At 42.8% G+C, this 18222-nt stretch overlaps 2 protein-coding genes across 3 annotated transcripts in view; both read left to right on the top strand.

Annotated features, from left to right (window-relative positions):
* The window catches only part of LOC131110063 (zinc finger protein 385C-like), a 43305-nt gene extending 35960 nt beyond the window's left edge, over positions 1-7345 (top strand). For both annotated transcript variants that reach the window (XM_058062754.1, XM_058062752.1), the window contains 5 exons: positions 1466-1649; positions 4696-5007; positions 5103-5320; positions 6439-6555; positions 6664-7345. In XM_058062754.1, the coding sequence (XP_057918737.1) occupies positions 1466-1649; positions 4696-5007; positions 5103-5320; positions 6439-6555; positions 6664-6894 (1062 nt within the window). In that variant the 3' untranslated portion in view covers positions 6895-7345. The remainder of the gene's footprint in view (positions 1-1465; positions 1650-4695; positions 5008-5102; positions 5321-6438; positions 6556-6663) is intronic.
* A 983-nt stretch (positions 7346-8328) lies between these two features.
* Positions 8329-17388, top strand: LOC131109499 (dnaJ homolog subfamily C member 7-like). The gene is made up of 14 exons (XM_058061600.1): positions 8329-8485; positions 10030-10118; positions 10235-10359; positions 10435-10548; positions 10659-10733; positions 11227-11345; positions 11431-11584; positions 13056-13220; positions 13287-13378; positions 13462-13535; positions 13600-13746; positions 14873-15028; positions 15966-16040; positions 16141-17388. The coding sequence occupies exons 1-14, from the start codon at positions 8415-8417 to the stop codon at positions 16176-16178; spliced, it is 1494 nt and encodes a 497-aa protein (XP_057917583.1). The 5' UTR covers positions 8329-8414; the 3' UTR covers positions 16179-17388.
* The last annotated feature ends 834 nt before the right edge of the window (positions 17389-18222 follow it).

The following is an 18222-nucleotide window of genomic DNA, read 5'->3' as shown; positions in this document are numbered from 1 at the left end:
TATATATTTTTTTAAATCATGGGCTGCATGGCGGTTGAGTGGTTAGCGTGCAGGTCTCACAGCTGTGAGACCCGGGTTCGATTCCACCCTCGGCCATCTCTATGTGGAGTTTGCATGTTCTCCCCGTGCATGCGTGGGTTTTCTCCGGGTACTCCGGTTTCCTCCCACATTCCAAAAACATGCTAGGTTAATTAGCGACTCCAAATTGTCCATAGGTATGAATGTGAGTGTGAATGGTTGTTTGTCTATATGTACCCTGTGATTGGCTGGCCACCAGTCCAGGGTGTACCCCGCCTCGTGTCCGAAGACAGCTGGGATAGGCTCCAGCAACTCCCACTACCCTTGTGAGGATAAGCGCTAGAAAATGAATGAATGAATGAATGTATTGCAATATTTGATTAGACTAATAATAGGCTATAGTCAACCACAAGACAGCGATCAATTAATTAATTTATGAATTTTTGAAACTTAATGACTGTATTATGGACTGAGTGGTTAGCGCACAGGCCACACAGCTAGGAGACCCAAGTTCGATTCCACCCTCGGCCATCTCTGGCCGGGTTTTCTCCGGGTACTCCGGTTTCCTCCCACATTCCAAAAACATGCTAGGTTAATTAGCGACTCCAAATTGTCCATAGGTATGAATGTGAGTGTGAATGGTTGTTTGTCTATATGTGCCCTGTGATTGGCTGGCCACCAGTCCAGGGTGTACCCCGCCTCGTGTCTGAAGACAGCTGGGATAGGCTCCAGCAACTCCCGCTACCCTTGTGAGGATAAACGGTAGAAGATGAATGAATGAATAATAAAAAAAATCATGCTTTTTGCACCACAGCACCATCTGCTGGATGTAGTGGAACACTACTGTCAATGCACACAGTTGATTAGAGTTTATGGATGAGAGTGTCCATGTGATAGAGTCATCTTGATGATCTTTATGTGTGTATGTGATCGTGTGCATGGAATCACAACTGAATATGTTTTGCTTGTTTCATTTTGTGGGCTGCTCTTCTACCTTCTTTTTTTTCTTTTGTTTTTATTTATAGAGCCCCGCAGAGCCCCCCCCCCCCCCTTTTCCCCCCAGTTTGCATGTCGTAACACGTGAGGTCACTTGAGTGTTAATAGACGTGGGGCATTTTGTGTCACATCGCATCACGGCAGAGATGAGCAAATGAGCACAAGAGGATGGTCATGAGATGCCATGACTCCTAACTGGCGCTCATTTGTGCGTAGCCCGACGGTGATGATCAGGACGGCGATGCGAGTCTTTCCTCACAGTCCAACGCTGACTATTATCATTTATCTCCCAGCTCCGCGCTTGCATGTGAAGCCAAAGAGACAGAGCAGATGGAGACATTTCCAGTGAACTGCTTTCATGCTGCCCTTCAACTAATGACATTACGGTAGTACTTTGTTCAATCTCATACTGCATGTGTGTGTTTTTGTTGTTGTTGTGTGTCACCACCAGAGCCAGGCCGAGGCCCACTACAAGGGTCACAGACACGCTCGCAAGCTCAAGGCCTTGGAGAACCAGAGGAACCGACGGACGAACGGGCATGGTGGACCTGCAGTGGAGAAGAATAGAAGCAAGGAGACGAGGGCGGTGGGAGGAAATGGACCCCAAAGTGACTTGCAAGCAAAAGAAGGATCAGGTATTAGTAAAGAACATGTACACCTCTGGCGCAATACTGTAGTACTGTAGCTATATATGCAGTATATGTATTTACATTCCAGCAGCCATTTTTATTCATTCATTCATTCATTTTCATGAGTGTCATGGGGGTGCTGGAGCCTATCCCAGCTGTATTCGGGCGAGAGGCGGGGTACACCCTGGACTGGTGGCCAACCAATCACAGGGCACATATAGACAAACAACCATTCACACTCACATTCATACCACTTACCGAGTCTATTGACCTTGCATAGTAGTTGGTTAATATTCTGCATCATACATTGGTAGTGTATTGTCTGGTTGATATGGCACAATACTCTTACTGTAGTACTGTAGCTATATATGCAGTATATGTATTTACATTCCAGCAGCCATTTTTATTCATTCATTCATTTATTTTCACGAGGGTCGCAGTTGTGCTGGAGCCTATCCCAGCTGTCTTTGGGCGAGAGGCGGGGTACACCCTGGACTGGTGGCCAGCCAATCACAGGGCACATATAGACAAACAACCATTCACACTCACATTCATACCTATGGACAATTTGGAGTCGCTAATTAACCTAGCATGTTTTTGGAATGTGGGAGGAAACCAGAGTACCCGGAGAAAACCCACTCGTGCACGGGGAGAACATGCCAAGAGTGGAATCAAATTCTGGTCTCCTAGCTGTGTAGCCTACGCGCTCAATCATTAAATTTCAAAATTTCATAAATTTATTAATTGATCGCTGTCTTGTGGTTGACTATAGCCTATTATTAGTCTACCTATGGACAATTTGGAGTCGCCAATTAACCTAGCATGTTTTTGGAATGTGGGAGGAAACCGGAGAAAACCCACGCATGCAATGGGAGAACATGCAAACTCCACACAGGGATAGCCGAGGGTGGAATTGAACCCTGGTCTCCTAGCTGTGACGTCTGCATGCTAACCACTCGACAAAATAACAAAATATCAACATTTTACATCCGACACCCACGCATTCACGGGGAGAACATGCAAACTGGAATTGAACACGGGTCTTCTCGCTGTGTGGCCCCTGCGTGCTAACCACTCGTCCACCGTGCAGCCGCCATTTTTATTATTGTTGTGTATTTTCTCAAGGATTCTTGATGAAACATGACAGATGTCCTCACATCATGTAGATCCTGTACCCCGTATCTTCTATGCATATTTTCAAAGATGCCACCCCCCCCCCATCTCTCCCTCTTCCAGGTGATTAGTGGTAATTGAGGCAACTTGGGGGGGCTAAGTCCCGTAGCCGCCACTCTGCTGAGTGATTACCCGCTATTACCTGCCCTGCAATCATGGCCTCTGTCAGATGGCTAATTACTCCCATCAAGTAAGACGAGAGGCACTGGAGCATGCAAATACAGACCGGCTCACCCCCCCCCCCCCAAAAAAGCCATTCAGCGTTTTGGTGTAATATATTCCGACTACAAGTGTTACCTTTTTGTTACACTTCCATCCATTTTCCGTCGTCCACTTAAATGATAAGTTTGTTGCATTCAGCAGCACGTTGCCATGGCAGCTGATTGATGTTCCGCTGCCTGTGTGAGGCGGACAAATAACATCGGGGGATGATTGAGGGGCCGAAAAAGGGGGGATAGAGAATGAAACGTACAAATCCGATATGAAGTAGAAGTAATATCTGGGGTAAACAGAAAAAGGAACAAATGAAAGAGTCTCTCAAAGTGATGGATGGAAAAGAGCTTTGCTAATCTTTCATAGTGGAATCCCATCAATCACTTTCATTGTGTAGCACCCACAGTGTTTAATAATGCCACACCTGTGTTTAATGTGCACATATAGACAAACAACCATTCACACTCACATTCATACCTATGGACAATTTGGAGTCGCTAATTAACCTAGCATGTTTTTGGAATGTGGGAGGAAACCGAGGGCAGAGGGTGGAATCGAACTTGGGTCTCTTAGCTGTGTGGCCCACGCATAAACACTCCACCGCCGTAGACACATTCATTCATTTTCTACCACTTAATGAATGAATGAATGAATCCTCACGAGGGTCGCGGGGGTGCTGGAGCCTATCCCAGCTATCTTTGTACAAGATGCAGGGGTACACCCTGGACTGGTGGCCAGCCAATCACAGGGCACATATAGACAAACAACCATTCACACTCACATTCATACCTATGGACAATTTGGAGTCGCTAATTAACCTAGCATGTTTTTGGAATGTGGGAGGAAACCGTAGTACCCGGAGAAAACCCGGCCAGAGATGGCCGAGGGTGGAATCGAACTCGGGTCTCCTAGCTGTGTGGCCTGTGCGCTAACCATTCAGTCCATAATACAGTCATTAAGTTTCAAAAAATCATAAATTAATTAATTGATCGCTGCCTTGTGGTTTACTATAGCCTATTATTAGTCTAATCAAATATTGCAATACATTCATTCATTCATTTTTTACCGCTTATACTCACAAGGGTTGCAGGGGTTGCTGGAGCCTATCCCAGCTATCTTCGTACAAGAGGCGGGGTACACCCTGGACTGGTGGCCAGCCAGCCAATCACAGGGCACATATAGACAAACAACCATTCACACTCACATTCATACCTATGGACAATTTGGAGTCGCTAATTAACCTAGCATGTTTTTGGAATGTGGGAGGAAACCGGAGTACCCGGAGAAAACCCACGCATGCACGGGGAGAACATGCAAACAGAGATGACCAAGAGTGGAATCGAACTCTAGTCTCCTAGCTGTGTGGCCTGCGCGCTCACTCATTAAGTTTCAAAATTTCATAAATTAATTAATTGATCGCTGTCTTGTGGTTGACTATAGCCTATTATTAGTCTACCTATGGACAATTTGGAGTCGCCAATTAACCTAGCATGTTTTTGGAATGTGGGAGGAAACCGGAGTACCCGGAGAAAACCCACGCATGCACGGGGAGAACATGCAAACTCCACACAGAGATAGCCGAGGGTGGAATTGAACCCTGGTCTCCTAGCTGTGAGCACCCACAGTATTTAATAATGCCACACCTGTGTGTTTATGTGCACATCAGATTTAAGCACATCGCCGCAGCAACCGGGAAACGGCCCCAGGAGGAGTTCCTCGGCACCCAAAGACTCCTCATTGTCAGACTCCGCTTCAAACCGGTCTCCTCACCCATCCCATTCAACATCGGAGGCCCCGCCTATGGATGACTGCACCCCACGACCACCCGCTGCGACAGTCCAGTCCGATCCTCGGGAGCCCCCTGCAGGAGGTGAAGAAGTGGACGCTGAACAGGACAAAAACGATAAAAAACATCTCCACTGTCCCACGTGTAAAGTGACCGTTAATTCCAGCTCCCAGTTGGAAGCACACTGCAGCGGTACGTAGTACGTAGCATGTAGCACGTAGCACTTAGCATAACCGCACTGTATTTATATATCATATTGTTTCATCCATGTGTCCCTTCTTTGCCAGGCTTTAAACACAAACAGATGACCGACAGCCCGAGCGGCACCCAGTCACACCGCAGACTCAAACGGACATCATCATCATCATCGTCATCCAGGCACGCGTTCCCGATCATAAAACCGAGAACAGGCATCAAGACCAAAGCACTTGTGGGCGTCACCGGCAAACGTTTCCACTGTGAACTGTGTCAGGTGGCCGTCAACTCGGAGACGCAGCTCAAACAGGTACTACGACGACTACTACGATGAGTACTCGGGTGGTGGAATCGAACTTGGGTTTCTTAGCTGTGTGGCCCACACGTAAACACTCCTCCGCCGTAGACACATTAATTCATTTTCTACCGCTTTTCCTCACGAGGGTCGCCGAGGTGCTGGAGTCTATCCCACGTGTCTTCCAGCGAGAGGCGGGGTACACCCTGGACTGGTGGCCAGCCAGCCAATCACAGGGCACATATAGACAAACAACCATTCACACTCACATTCATACCTATGGACAATTTGGAGTCAATAATTAACCTAGCATGTTTTTGGAATGTGGGAGGAAATCAAGGGCAGATGGTGGAATCGAACTTGGGTCTCTTAGCTGTGTGGCCCACACGTAAACACTCCTCCGCCGTAGACACATTCATTCATTTTCTACCGCTTTTCCTCACGAGGGTCGCGGGGGTGCTGGAGCCTATCCCAGCTGTCTTCTTCAGGCGAGAGGCGGGGTACACCCTGGACTGGTGGCCAGCCAATCACAGGGCACATATAGACAAACAACCATTCACACTCACATTCATACCTATGGACAATTTGGAGTAGCTAATTAACCTAGCATGTTTTTGGAATGTGGGAGGAAACTGAGGGCAGAGGGTGGAATCGAACTTGGGTCTCCTAGCTGTGTGGCCCGCGCGTGTAGACACATTCATTCATTTTCTACCGCTTTTCCTTATGTGGGTCGCGGGGGTGCTGGAGCCTATCCCAGCTGTCTTCTTCAGGCGAGAGGCCGGGTACAACCTTTACTGGTGGCCAGCCAATCACAGGGCACATATAGACAAACAACCATTCACACTCACATTCATACCTATGGACAATTTGGAGTCACCAATTAACCTAGCATGTTTTTGGAATGTGGGAGGAAATCAAGGGCAGATGGTGGAATCGAACTTGGGTCTCTTAGCTGTGTGGCCCACGTGTAAACACTTCTCCACCGTATACACATTCAGTTGTCCAAAATACTCAATAAAATGTGAAATTATGCATATGAGGCGAGTTTCACCGGCCGATATTGGGTGGAAAAAGCATGGTATCGATATCGGAAGTGTTCTCAACTATGTTATTGCGTATCCTGTTTTTGATAGCACATGAATAGCAGGAGACACAAAGAGCGTTTGGCCGGGAAGCCTGTGAGGGTGAAGATGAAGATGAAGGCTAAATTCACTCCTTTCAATAAACTGCAGCCCAGCACTGCATTAGCGGTAAGAATACACATTATTTACCTTTTCAATACATACAATTGATGTTGACTTAAACTTAGCCTAAATTCTGCCTTGATGCACCAGAATGTAACCTTTTATGTCTTGCAGACTAAACTTGCCCTGCAGAAGCAGCTGTCCAAGTCCCTGCCGGCAGGGTTCCTGACCAGCCCCCTCAATCCAGCTACTTTATGCGCCATGGCATCTGCACCTCTGGCGCTACGACTACCGCAGGGTCCCGCAGCCATCATTCACGGTCCCTTGATAAGCCCCGCCCTCTTTCGGCCCGCCCCGGGACCTCTGAGGGCCACTCATGCACCCATTATCTTTTCTCCTTACTGACAAGCGAGGTCCTGAGGCGGTGCTACGTTTGACACATCAAAAAGCACAGAATGCACACTGAAAGCCATAATACTGTAGTTATTTTTTTGTTTTTTGTTTTATATATGAAGAACAATCTATCATGACTAAAGAGTGTGTAAATGTGAAGCTTTTGTTGCTAACATTTTTTTTTTCAATTTAAGCTTTGTGGTTGTACTCTGGGGGAAAAGATATCATTCCTATATTAGGTTCTCTCCACAAATGACTTGTCTTACTAAGCACAAAGGAAATAATAATAATAATAATAATAGTAATAGAGTAAATGTGGATTGTTGGAACTTTGTCATAGTCGATAATGAACGTTCCATCCGTCTGTGTTAGTGTCATGTACCAGAACACAAAACCAAGAAAAGATGATTTTAAATGGAGTGGAAAACTGTTTTACTTGAGCCATTAAAGCATATTCTTCGGATACTACTGTACATTTTGTGCAATATTAAGAATGATTTTTTTATATAATAGCTGACTTAAAAGTGTTTTTATAGATTTTGTTTTATAGATGTTGCCTCATTACCATCCTAAGTAGTTTTCACTTCAATTTAAGACTATTGTAAATGTGCAATCAATGACAATAATATAAAATATGACAACATATGTGTGAATAATGTACTATTATACAGACTCCTGTTTTGTTTTGGGTTTTTTTGCAAAGTCAAAAACTTGTCTCGTGTATAATATGACTCTTTTGGACAGCATAATGTGTCTAAATATTATAAAATGTAAACATAACATTCATTCATTACAATACTGCACATTTTGCCACTATAACATACACTGATGCCCTCTATCGGTAGGTAGTATTAATTGCATGGTAAAAAATACAGATGATGTAATAGTACCGGTAAAATGTACACGCTCACTGCTATAAAATGTAATTTAAAAGTTATTTTAAAAATGTAAGTAAATATATATGCAATGTAAGAGTTACATTGAAGGTTAGCTAGTAGCCTGCCCAAAAAAGTCACACGGAAGTGACATGACCGTTTATACTGGTGAAAAGTTCGGCTCTTTATAGAGAACCGACACGTTTGCATCGGCTCAATAAAATGAGTCGGATTTTTATGCTCCAAAAGTCTCATAGTTTTCTTTAATTTCTTAGCAAAATAGGTGTCGAATTAATTTCCTAAGTAAATACATGACTATATAAAATGTTTTTAGTTGGAACAGATTTCAGAATTCTGTTACACAAAAACAAAGACCTATGTCGATTACAAATCAAGGGTGCAATACTGTATCATTGTACATTTATAATTATTTACAGTAAAACAACACATAAACAAAACATTACACAATTAAAGTGATGGCACATATGAACATTCACGCGTGGATTTAACAGATATAGACGAGAAAATCGACCCGCTGGTTCAATTCAAAGAGCCGACTCCCGTGGTTCACCTGATCAGAAAAGGCTCTGAAAGCCGCTTAGTTCGCGACCGACACATCACTACGTCACGTCGTTGGTCGTCCTTTCTAGAAAAAAAATGGCGGCTGTTGACATCGACGTGCCGGTGGATGCCGAGCTTCAGCTTCACAGTCAGGACGACCTGGAACGGTGAGAAAGGGAATCGTTTGGCTTTAGTTGTCTGTCATAAATTGACATTGAATACAATACAATTGGGAAAAAAACATTGGTAACATTTGACGAGTTGTCCGGAGACAACAATGCTAGGCTGTAAGCTAGCTAAGATAGCATGCGCCTGAAAAAGTGAAAGAGCACCACGATGTTTTTGTTTTTATTCTACCATTCATTAATCAATTAACTGTATTTATATTCAACACTCTTAAACAATATTGCTGTAACTGCCAAATACGATGAAAACAAAGTGTGTGCTATTGTCGTTTACTTGTATATTACGTTATCTGTATATACATATTTAATGTTACATCGAAGGCTCACATGGTAAAATGAAAGGGAATATATGAAAATTCGCCTTTTCGGAAAGTGAACTTTCGTAGTGAGCCCTTTTTTGGCTATTTGTAGCTCATCATTAGTCATAATACGGTGATATTTTAGCGGCTAAACTTGCCTCATAAGGGTTACTTTAGTGTGCAGTCATGCAGGGGCGGACCTAACATTAGGTACACACAGGCAATTGCCAAGGGCTCCAAGATTTCCAGGGGCCTGTGATAAACTTCTTAAAGGGGACCTATTATGGTGACATCTCGGCCCTTGGTATTGAGTTGTGGACTCTTACAGCAGCTCCACACGATAACCCGCACAGAAATGATTATAGATCTTCCAGAATCTACACCTATTCCAGCCGTATGTACAAAGCTTTCCAAAACTGTTTAGTTTATTCCACTTACGGCAGCATCTGGGCATGCCCACGAAGCTGTGATTGGACCTCTTCCTTTATGTCACAATGACATTTCATTCACATTATTTGACTTTCTGTGAGATTTCGCATTTAATAGTTAATTCTTTATTTCTTTATATGCTAATTCCATGAGTCAGTTAATAGATAGATAGATAGACTCCCTTTATTGTCATTGCACAAAAACACAGTAGTGAAATTGCCAACGAAATGTCGTTGCCTGGCTCCCATATAACAGACACGAAAGAAGATAAGTAATAATAAATAATAATAATAATAATAATGTGGAGAATAAATAGATAGAATAGACACCAAATATGAACAACATAATGTGAAGTGCAGCGTGAACAGTAAATTGCCCAAATAATTTAAATAATTTAAATAAATAATAATAATGTAAGTAAGGTAGAAATGCAGAAATCTAAGAACTCTATAATAATAATACAGTATTTTGCTGTATTTTGGTAATTTTAAGTATTAGCGGAACTTTCACATAGCAAGATAGAAACGAATGCTAGCACTTTTGTTAACTTTAGCTCCAATATACATACAGTATTATCTTTAGCTAGCCTGAGGCATTGTTAGCAAGTATGTGGTGAAGTTCTTTGGCATAACAATATTAATAATATTAACAATAACAATACCGCTGAAGCTGGGTTTATTATATGCAGTAATATTATGTAAATGTTTAGTATGAGTGCCATCACCACATGATCTTGATAATCATAATATTATTTTTTTTTATCCCATTATGCATCTGGTTGGTTTCCTCTGTTTTCAGCGAGGCCGAAGGCTTCAAAGAGCAAGGCAATGCATTTTACAGTAAGAAGGACTACTCCAAAGCGTTCAATTACTACACCAAGGCTATCGGTAAGATCGTTTTTCTTTGATTGTTTTAGTCGTGTCTTTTTTAAATTTTCAGATTCATCATATTTTGGGATGATATGTAAACGTGTAAGACCATTTTTTTTGTCTTTTCCATCAAGACGCATGTCCTAAAAATGCCAGCTATTACGGCAACAGGGCAGCTACACTCATGATGCTGTGCCGCTTTCGGGAGGCGTTGGAAGATTCCCAGCAGGCAGTGCGGTTGGACGACTGCTTCATGAAGGTCGGTACCGACAGAACCGGTACACCGATCCGCTATGTAACTTTGCCAGTCCTTTTTACGAGTTTTCACCCTCAGGGTCATTTACGCGAGGGGAAGTGCCACCTGTCTCTTGGGAATGCCATGGCCGCCAGTCGCTGCTTCCAGAAGGTTCTGGAAATGGAACCCAGCAACAGAGAGGCCCAGCAGGAGGTGACACTATGCCTGAACATTTGTATTCATCCAATTTAAAAAAAAAAAAAAAAACGCTGGTTCAGTACGTGACATGATGTGTTTTTTTTCTTCTGTGTTTTTTTTTTTAGAACAAGAACGCGGAAACGCTGCTCGAGTTTGAACGACTTGCAGATTTTGGCTTTGAAAAGCGAGACTTCCGAAAGGTACCTTTATGAAACTCATCTCATTGGCGATAGTTTAATTTGACTGAATAGGTAAAATAGCACGAAAAACCTGTTTAACTAACTGTTATACAAAAATATACAAACATGTACAAATATGAATTTGAAACGGGAAAAAAAAAACTATTTTAAAGTTTTCCCATAATGCATTGCCCTCTCAGTACACATTAACTGTGCTGCAATAACGTCAGCCTCCCTCTGGGTTCTCTGGATTGCCCTGGTAGATGGAGGCAACATAGAGACAACATAAATATATGCATGACTGTAGGAAAACCATGTCAACAAACTGCCGCAGGTTAAAAATGATAACATATTTTAAATTAATTTATTATTAGCCATAAATAAATATGCAAGTGATGGCTACTTTCAGTCATGTCGACAACCACTTATGTCGACGTGGGTCAGCCAGTCAGACGGGAATCGACTTTAACGAGTTCCACTGTACTAAACAAAATCCGGTCTTGTCTTGACCCAGGTGGTGTACTGTATGGACCGGGCCTTAGCTTTGGCGTCTGCCTGCCACCGCTTCAAAATCCTCAAGGCTGAGTGCCTGGCTCTGCTTGGACGCTATCCCGAAGCTCAGTCTGTCGCTAGGTAAAACCATTTCCTGTCATTTCTTTTAGTTACATTTTTCTGTTTTTTTTTTGTTGACCTTTTTTTCCCCCATTTCCTCCTCCAGTGATATCCTACGCATGGATTCCACCAACGCAGACGCCCTTTACGTCCGTGGCTTGTGTCTCTACTACGAGGACTGCATCGATAAAGCCGTACAGTTCTTTGTCCAGGCTCTGCGCATGGCACCCGATCATGAAAAGGCCCGGCTTGCTTGCAGGGTAAACTTTTGTAGCTAACACTAATTAGCTAACTAAAACACGCCAATTTTTTTGAATGTATGGATTTTAAAATGATGCAGTCGTGTGAGAAAATTAGGGCACCCTATGGCGTTCAAATGGCAGAGATGTCCTAAGTGTGGGTCCATTTTTGGCTTGTAGGTTGTTTTATTATTATTATTATTATTATTTTTTTTTTTATTATTATTATTATTAATATATATTATATATATATATATATATAATGAATTAGATATATTATGAGATGGGCTGCACAGTGGTCAAGTGGTTAGCACGCAGGCCTCACAGCTAGGAGACCCAAGTTCAATTCCACCCTCGGAGTTCTACCGTGCATGCGTGGGTTTTCCGGGTACTCCGGTTTCCTCCCACATTCCAAAAACATGCTAGGTTAATTAGCGACTCCAAATTGTCCATAGGTATGACTGTGAGTGTGAATGGTTGTTTGTCTATATGTGCCCTGTGATTGGTTGGCCACCAGTCCAGGGTGTACCCCGCCCGTCTCTCGCCTGAAGACAGCTGGGATAGGCTCCAGCACCCCTGCGACCCTCGTGAGGAAAAAGCGGTAGAAAATGAATGAATGAATAATTCGATATATTATGAGATGGGCTGCATAGTGGTCAAGTGGTTAGCACGCAGGCCTCACAGCTAGGAGAACCGAGTTCAATTCCACACTCGGCCTCCCCGTGCATGCGTGGGTTTTCTCCGGGTACTCCGGTTTCCTCCCACATTCCAAAAACATGCTAGGTTAATTAGCGACTCCAAATTGTCCATAGGTATGAATGTGAGTGTGAATGGTTGTTTGTCTATATGTGTCCTGTGATTGGCTGGCCACCAGTCCACTGAAGAAGACCGCTGGGATAGGCTCTAGCACCCCCGCGACCCTTGTGAGGAAAAGCGGTAGAAAATGAATGAATGTGTCTACGGCGGAGGAGTGTTTACACGTGGGCCACACAGCTAAGAGACCCAAGTTCGATTCCACCGTCTGCCCTCGGTTTCCTCCCACATTCCAAAAAACATGCTAGGCTAATTAGCGACTCCAAATTGTCCATAGGTATGAATGTGAGTGTGAATGGTTGTTTGTCTATATGTGCCTTGTGATTGGTGTAAGCCAGCTGGGATAGGCTCCAGCATGTTAATTTCCAGTCATGTTATTCAAGCAATCTTGCTCAAATTTTCCAGATGTGAGCTTGTTGGTCCCTTAAATGTGTGTAGCAGATTTCACCGTGATTCAACTAAACACAGAGAAGCAACAGTGGGTGTTTTGTGAGAAATTTTAAACCAATTTTGATTGATGGGGGTTAGCTATAGTAGAACTGTACAGAACTGTAGCAGCACAGCCACACAGTAGGGCGTTTATCTTCTGACAAATGTTCACCCTTTTGTGTGCAGCGGTTCAGGAGAAGAAGACTGTGTACACGTACGTGACCGCATGTGTTTTTCCTCCCAAAATTAGAATGCCAAAGCCTTGAAAGCCAAGAAAGAGGAGGGTAACCTGACATTTAAAAACAACAACTATGATGCTGCCTACCAGCTGTACACTGAAGCTCTGGGGATCGACCCGAACAACATCAAGACCAACGCCAAACTCTACTGCAACAGAGCCACAGCGGGTGTAAAGGTAACGCAACACGAAGGTCTGCATGTTACATATCTTTCTATATTGACACTTCCTACTCCCAATCAGCTGCGTAAACTGAATCAGGCCATTGACGACTGCACCAGTGCGATCAAACTAGATGACAGCTACATCAAAGCGTACTTGAGAAGAGCTCAATGGTATGTATTATTTTAAAATGTCTTTTTTTTGTTTATTATGTGTTCATTGGTTGTTTTCTGAACTTACCTGTGTGTGACTACAGCTACATGGACACAGAACAGTACGAAGAGGCTGTACGCGACTATGAGAAAGTTTACCAGACTGAAAAAACAGCAGGTACGCACCAAAATTCAACCCGGTTACCTCGTGGTACTTATAGTCCGTACAACCGTGTTTACAGACCACAAACATCTGCTGAAGACGGCCAAGTTGGAGCTGAAGAAGAGCAAGAGGAAAGACTACTACAAGGTGCTCGGAGTCGGCAAAAATGCGACAGAAGACGAGATCAAGAAAGCGTACCGTAAAAGGGCCCTGATGCACCATCCAGGTACAGTAGAAGTGTAGGCCTCCATATATACACACACACAGGCCAGGTATACATTTTGGGTGATAATATAGGAGGAATGAGGAGAGGTGGGGAGTACACCCTGGACTGGTGGCCAGCCAATCACAGGGCACATATAGACAAACAACCATTCACACTCACATTCATACCTATGGACAATTTGGAGTCGCTAATTAACCTAGCATGTTTTTGGAATGTGGGAGGAAACCGGAGTACCCGGAGAAAACCCACGCATGCACGGGGAGAACATGCAAACTCCACACAGAGATGGCCGAGGGTGGAATTGAACTCTGGTCTCCTAGCTGTGAGGTCTGTATGCTAACCACTTGACCCCCGTGCAGTTTATCAAATTAAATTTTATTTTAGTTTTAGTTTAAGCAGGCTGCACGGCGATATAGTGGTTAGTGCGCAAACCTCACAGCTAGGAGACCAGAGTTCGATTCCACCCTCGGCCATCTCTGTGTGGAGTTTGCATGTTCTCCCCGTGCATGCGTGGGTTTTCTCCGGGTATTCCGGTTTCCTCCCACATTCCAAAAACATGCTAGGTTAATTGGTGACTCCAAATTGTCCATAGGTAGACTAATAATATGCTATAGTCAACCACAAGACAGCGATCAATTAATTAATTTATGACATTTTGAAACTTGAGTGAGCGCGCAGGCCACACAGCTAGGAGACCAGAGTTCGATTCCACTCTTGGCCATCTCTGTTTGCATGTTCTCCCCGTGCATGCGTGGTTTTTCTCCGGGTACTCCGGTTTCCTCCATTATTAACAGTCTCCACAGTCCTGAGGCTCTCCGGCAGGCTGTTCCACATGTGGGGGCCATAGTGGCTAAATGCTGCCTCACCGTGGGTTTTAGTTCTGGGTTTTGGTCTTGTTAAAAGGCCAGTGCCGGAGGACCGCAAAGTCCTCAATTACGGTCGTCGGTGCTAATGTGCTCATTCTGTTTAAAAACAAAATATATATATATATATTCCCACACTGTGCCTGTGGCATTGACCTTATGATTGCTTTTGTGTTGTTATTGATGTTACCGTAAGCTCATGGCGCTGGCTAACTGCAGTTCGAAGCTAATGTATAACTCTCAGTCTTCTATGCGTGTTGCAGACCGCCACAGTTCGGCCACTCCCGAGGTGCAAAAGGAAGAGGAGAAGAAATTCAAGGAAGTTGGCGAGGCCTTCACCATTCTATCTGACCCTAAAAAGAAGGTCCGCTACGACAACGGGCATGACCTCGCTGACGACGGCTCCTTCGATGGCGGAGGTAAATGCTGTCATTTCACGCTCATGTCGCTCGTAAATCTTGAACTAGTAAGTACATACATGTGTATGATTATGGAACAATTATTATTAATTAGCAGTGTTTAATCAGTGTGTCTCTGACAGTGTCAATCTTTTTGCAAGACAGAATTTATGTTACTGCTGCACGGTGTGGAAGTGGTTAGCATGCAACTAGGAGACCCGTGTTAAATTCCACTCTCGGTCATCTCTGTGTGGAGTTTGCATGTTCTCCGTGCATGCGTGGGTTTTCTCCGGGTACTCCGGTTTCCTCCCACATTCCAAAAACATGCTAGGTTAATTGGCGACTCCAAATTGTCCATAGGTAGACTAATAATAGGCTATAGTCAACCACAAGACAGCGATCAATTAATTAATTTATGACATTTTGAAACTTAATGAGTGAGCGCGCAGGTCACACAGCTAGGAGCCCAGAGTTCGATTCCACTCTTGGCCATCTCTGTTTGCATATTCTTCCCGTGCATGCGTGGGTTTTCTCCGGGTACTCAGTTTTTTTCCCACATTCCAAAAACATGCTAGGTTAATTAGCGACTCCAAATTGTCCATAGGTATGAATGTGAGTGTGAATGGTTGTTTGTCTATATGTGCCCTGTGATTGGCTGGCCACCAGTCCAGGGTGTACCCCCGCCTCTTGTACGAGGATAGCTGGGATAGGCTCCAGCACCCCGTCAATTAACCTAGCATATTTTTGGGATGCTAAGTTAATTAGCAACTCCAAATTGTCCATAGGTATGAATGTGAGTGTGAATGGTTGTTTGTCTGTATGTGCCCTGTGATTGGCTGGCCACCAGTCCAGGGTGTACCCCGCCTCTCTGGGATAGGCTCCAGCATCCTTGCTTCACCCTTTCACTGACCTGTTAATAAATATTGCAAAAAAAATTTTTAATATTTTTGTGTTTCAGATTTTGATGCAAACAACATCTTCAGGGCTTTCTTCGGTGGCCACAGTGGAGGATTTACGTTTGATTCCAGTGCAGGTTAGTTGTTTTGTTTTTGTTTGTTTTGTTTTTTTTACACAAAAAATTTCTCACTTAACTTTTTTTTTTTTTTTTCCCCCACATTAATTTTTGTTCCAAGACTCCGGACCTGGAAATTTCTTTTTCCAGTTTGGCTAAAAAAAAAAAAAAAGGAGCACATAATAATAAAACCTCGCCCTATGGTGTACCCTGTCAACATGATGGTCCACAAGCCACACCAGGACTCACGCAGCTTTTTGGATTGACTTCTATACAGTGGTAGGAAAAAGGATTTGCCCCTTTTCTTGATTTTATCACACTTAAATGTTTCTCAATGACAACCCAACTGAACACCAAATGCACTTTTTAAACGAACCTTTTTATTAAGAGAGAAAAAAACCCAAACCTATATGATCCTTTGTGGAAAAAGTGATTTTGGGCTGTTTTGCTGCTTCAGGACCTGGAAAACTTGAAATCGACCTTGGATTCTGAAGCACGTTTCATTTAAAAAATAGCATTTTATGTTCAGTTGTGTTGCCATTGACTAATATTTAAGTTTCTTTAACGATGTCTGTGAGGGGGCAAACACTTTTACTCGCCGCCGTAAATATATTCCTTGTATTGATGCTTAAAAACTCCCGATAATGCTGTTTATGTAACAAAACGAGCAGCATTTGGAGCATGTTGCCAAAATGAAATGAACTGATTTGTATGTTAAAACTCCCTCTGGAAATCGAATCATTGTATTTCATTACTTACATGATACAAAGTGTACATTTTTATTGTTTTCATCCTCAACACCTGAACATTTTTTTTTTCCAAGTCCAGGTTTTACTGGCTTTCTTCCTTCTTCTCTTCTCTTTCCCTGCTCATCAAGCTGCAATGTATATTTGACTTGAATGTAAAGTTCTTAGATGTTCATAAATGTTTTTTTTTCTCTCTATCTATCCTCCTTGGTCTGTTTTATATTTATTGTTCTGTATGCAGCATTTTTATGAAATGAAACAATACTTTATTTCTCCTTTCCGTTCATTTTGCTGTGCAGACTTATCCTTTAAAAAAAAAAAAAATTAACTCGACACATTTGCAGCACCAAGCACTCACTTGTACTACTGTATTATCTGCATATTTGAAGCGGTGCCTTACCCGAAAGAGGAAATGATGCGATGACGCCAGTTAACCGTTGATTGCAATACATACTGTAGTGAAAGACGTCTTGTTTGGCCACCGTCACTCGTCGTGTTGTCATGCATGTTGACTCACTTTATTATCCCCTCCCACTTGCTCCACCTGTTTAAAGAGCCACTTTAACTAGGTGGAACACGTGTGCTAATTCTACTCTGTGTCATATTTTTAAAACATGTTTTTTTTTTTTTTTTAATAAAGACTCGTCTTTTATTGTAATGTCGATTTTTTTTTTCATAGTCTTGGCAGTTGGTTATTTACAATGTTTTGCTGCCATTTTTCTTTTACACTATACAGCAGGGGTCTCAAACTCAATTTACCTGGGGGCCAATGTAGCTAGGGTCTGGGCAAGGCTGGGCCGCATCAGGTTTTCCAAAAAAAAAAACCCACATTTATTAAAAACAGAAAAATAGTGCTTTGGTTCCGATTTTCTACAAGAAAAGCTCTTTTAAAACATTCCACTGTTCTCAAATATCTTAATTTTTATTTTTCTGCACAAAATAAGATGAAAAATTAATAAATCAAGAATAAAGAAAATCAATCAGTAATAAATAATATAATAATAATAATAAAATGGCAAATAATAAAAACTTAAGAAACCACATATTATTGGTGGGTATTTTTTTTTTCAGATTAAAATGAACAAAGCATTATTAGAGCCCTGTAGACATGACAAAACACGACTATAGTCACATTTATACTCTTTTTATTTACAACATATTGCGCAACTGCAGGGTCTTGAGACACATGCTAACTCGCAAACTAGAGAGCTAGCGACCTAAACGGTAGCCTTCAAGTTATTTCCTTTCAACTTAAATAGCCAAAAACTTACCACTTCCACACGGATAGGGAGGATAACTATTAACAGTTATTTAACCTTTAACATGAACATTAATCAAACGTAATAATTTTTTCTGGGTACATGATACCATACAGCATCCATATCAAACTTGCGCGGGCCGCACTAACATTAAATTTTCATATCAAGGCGGGGGCCTCAAATTAGTGTCCTGCGGGC

This window comes from Doryrhamphus excisus, chromosome 22 (assembly GCF_030265055.1).
Source record: "Doryrhamphus excisus isolate RoL2022-K1 chromosome 22, RoL_Dexc_1.0, whole genome shotgun sequence".
Classification (NCBI taxonomy): Eukaryota; Metazoa; Chordata; class Actinopteri; order Syngnathiformes; family Syngnathidae; genus Doryrhamphus; species Doryrhamphus excisus.
This window is presented reverse-complemented; position numbering and strand designations above follow the sequence as displayed.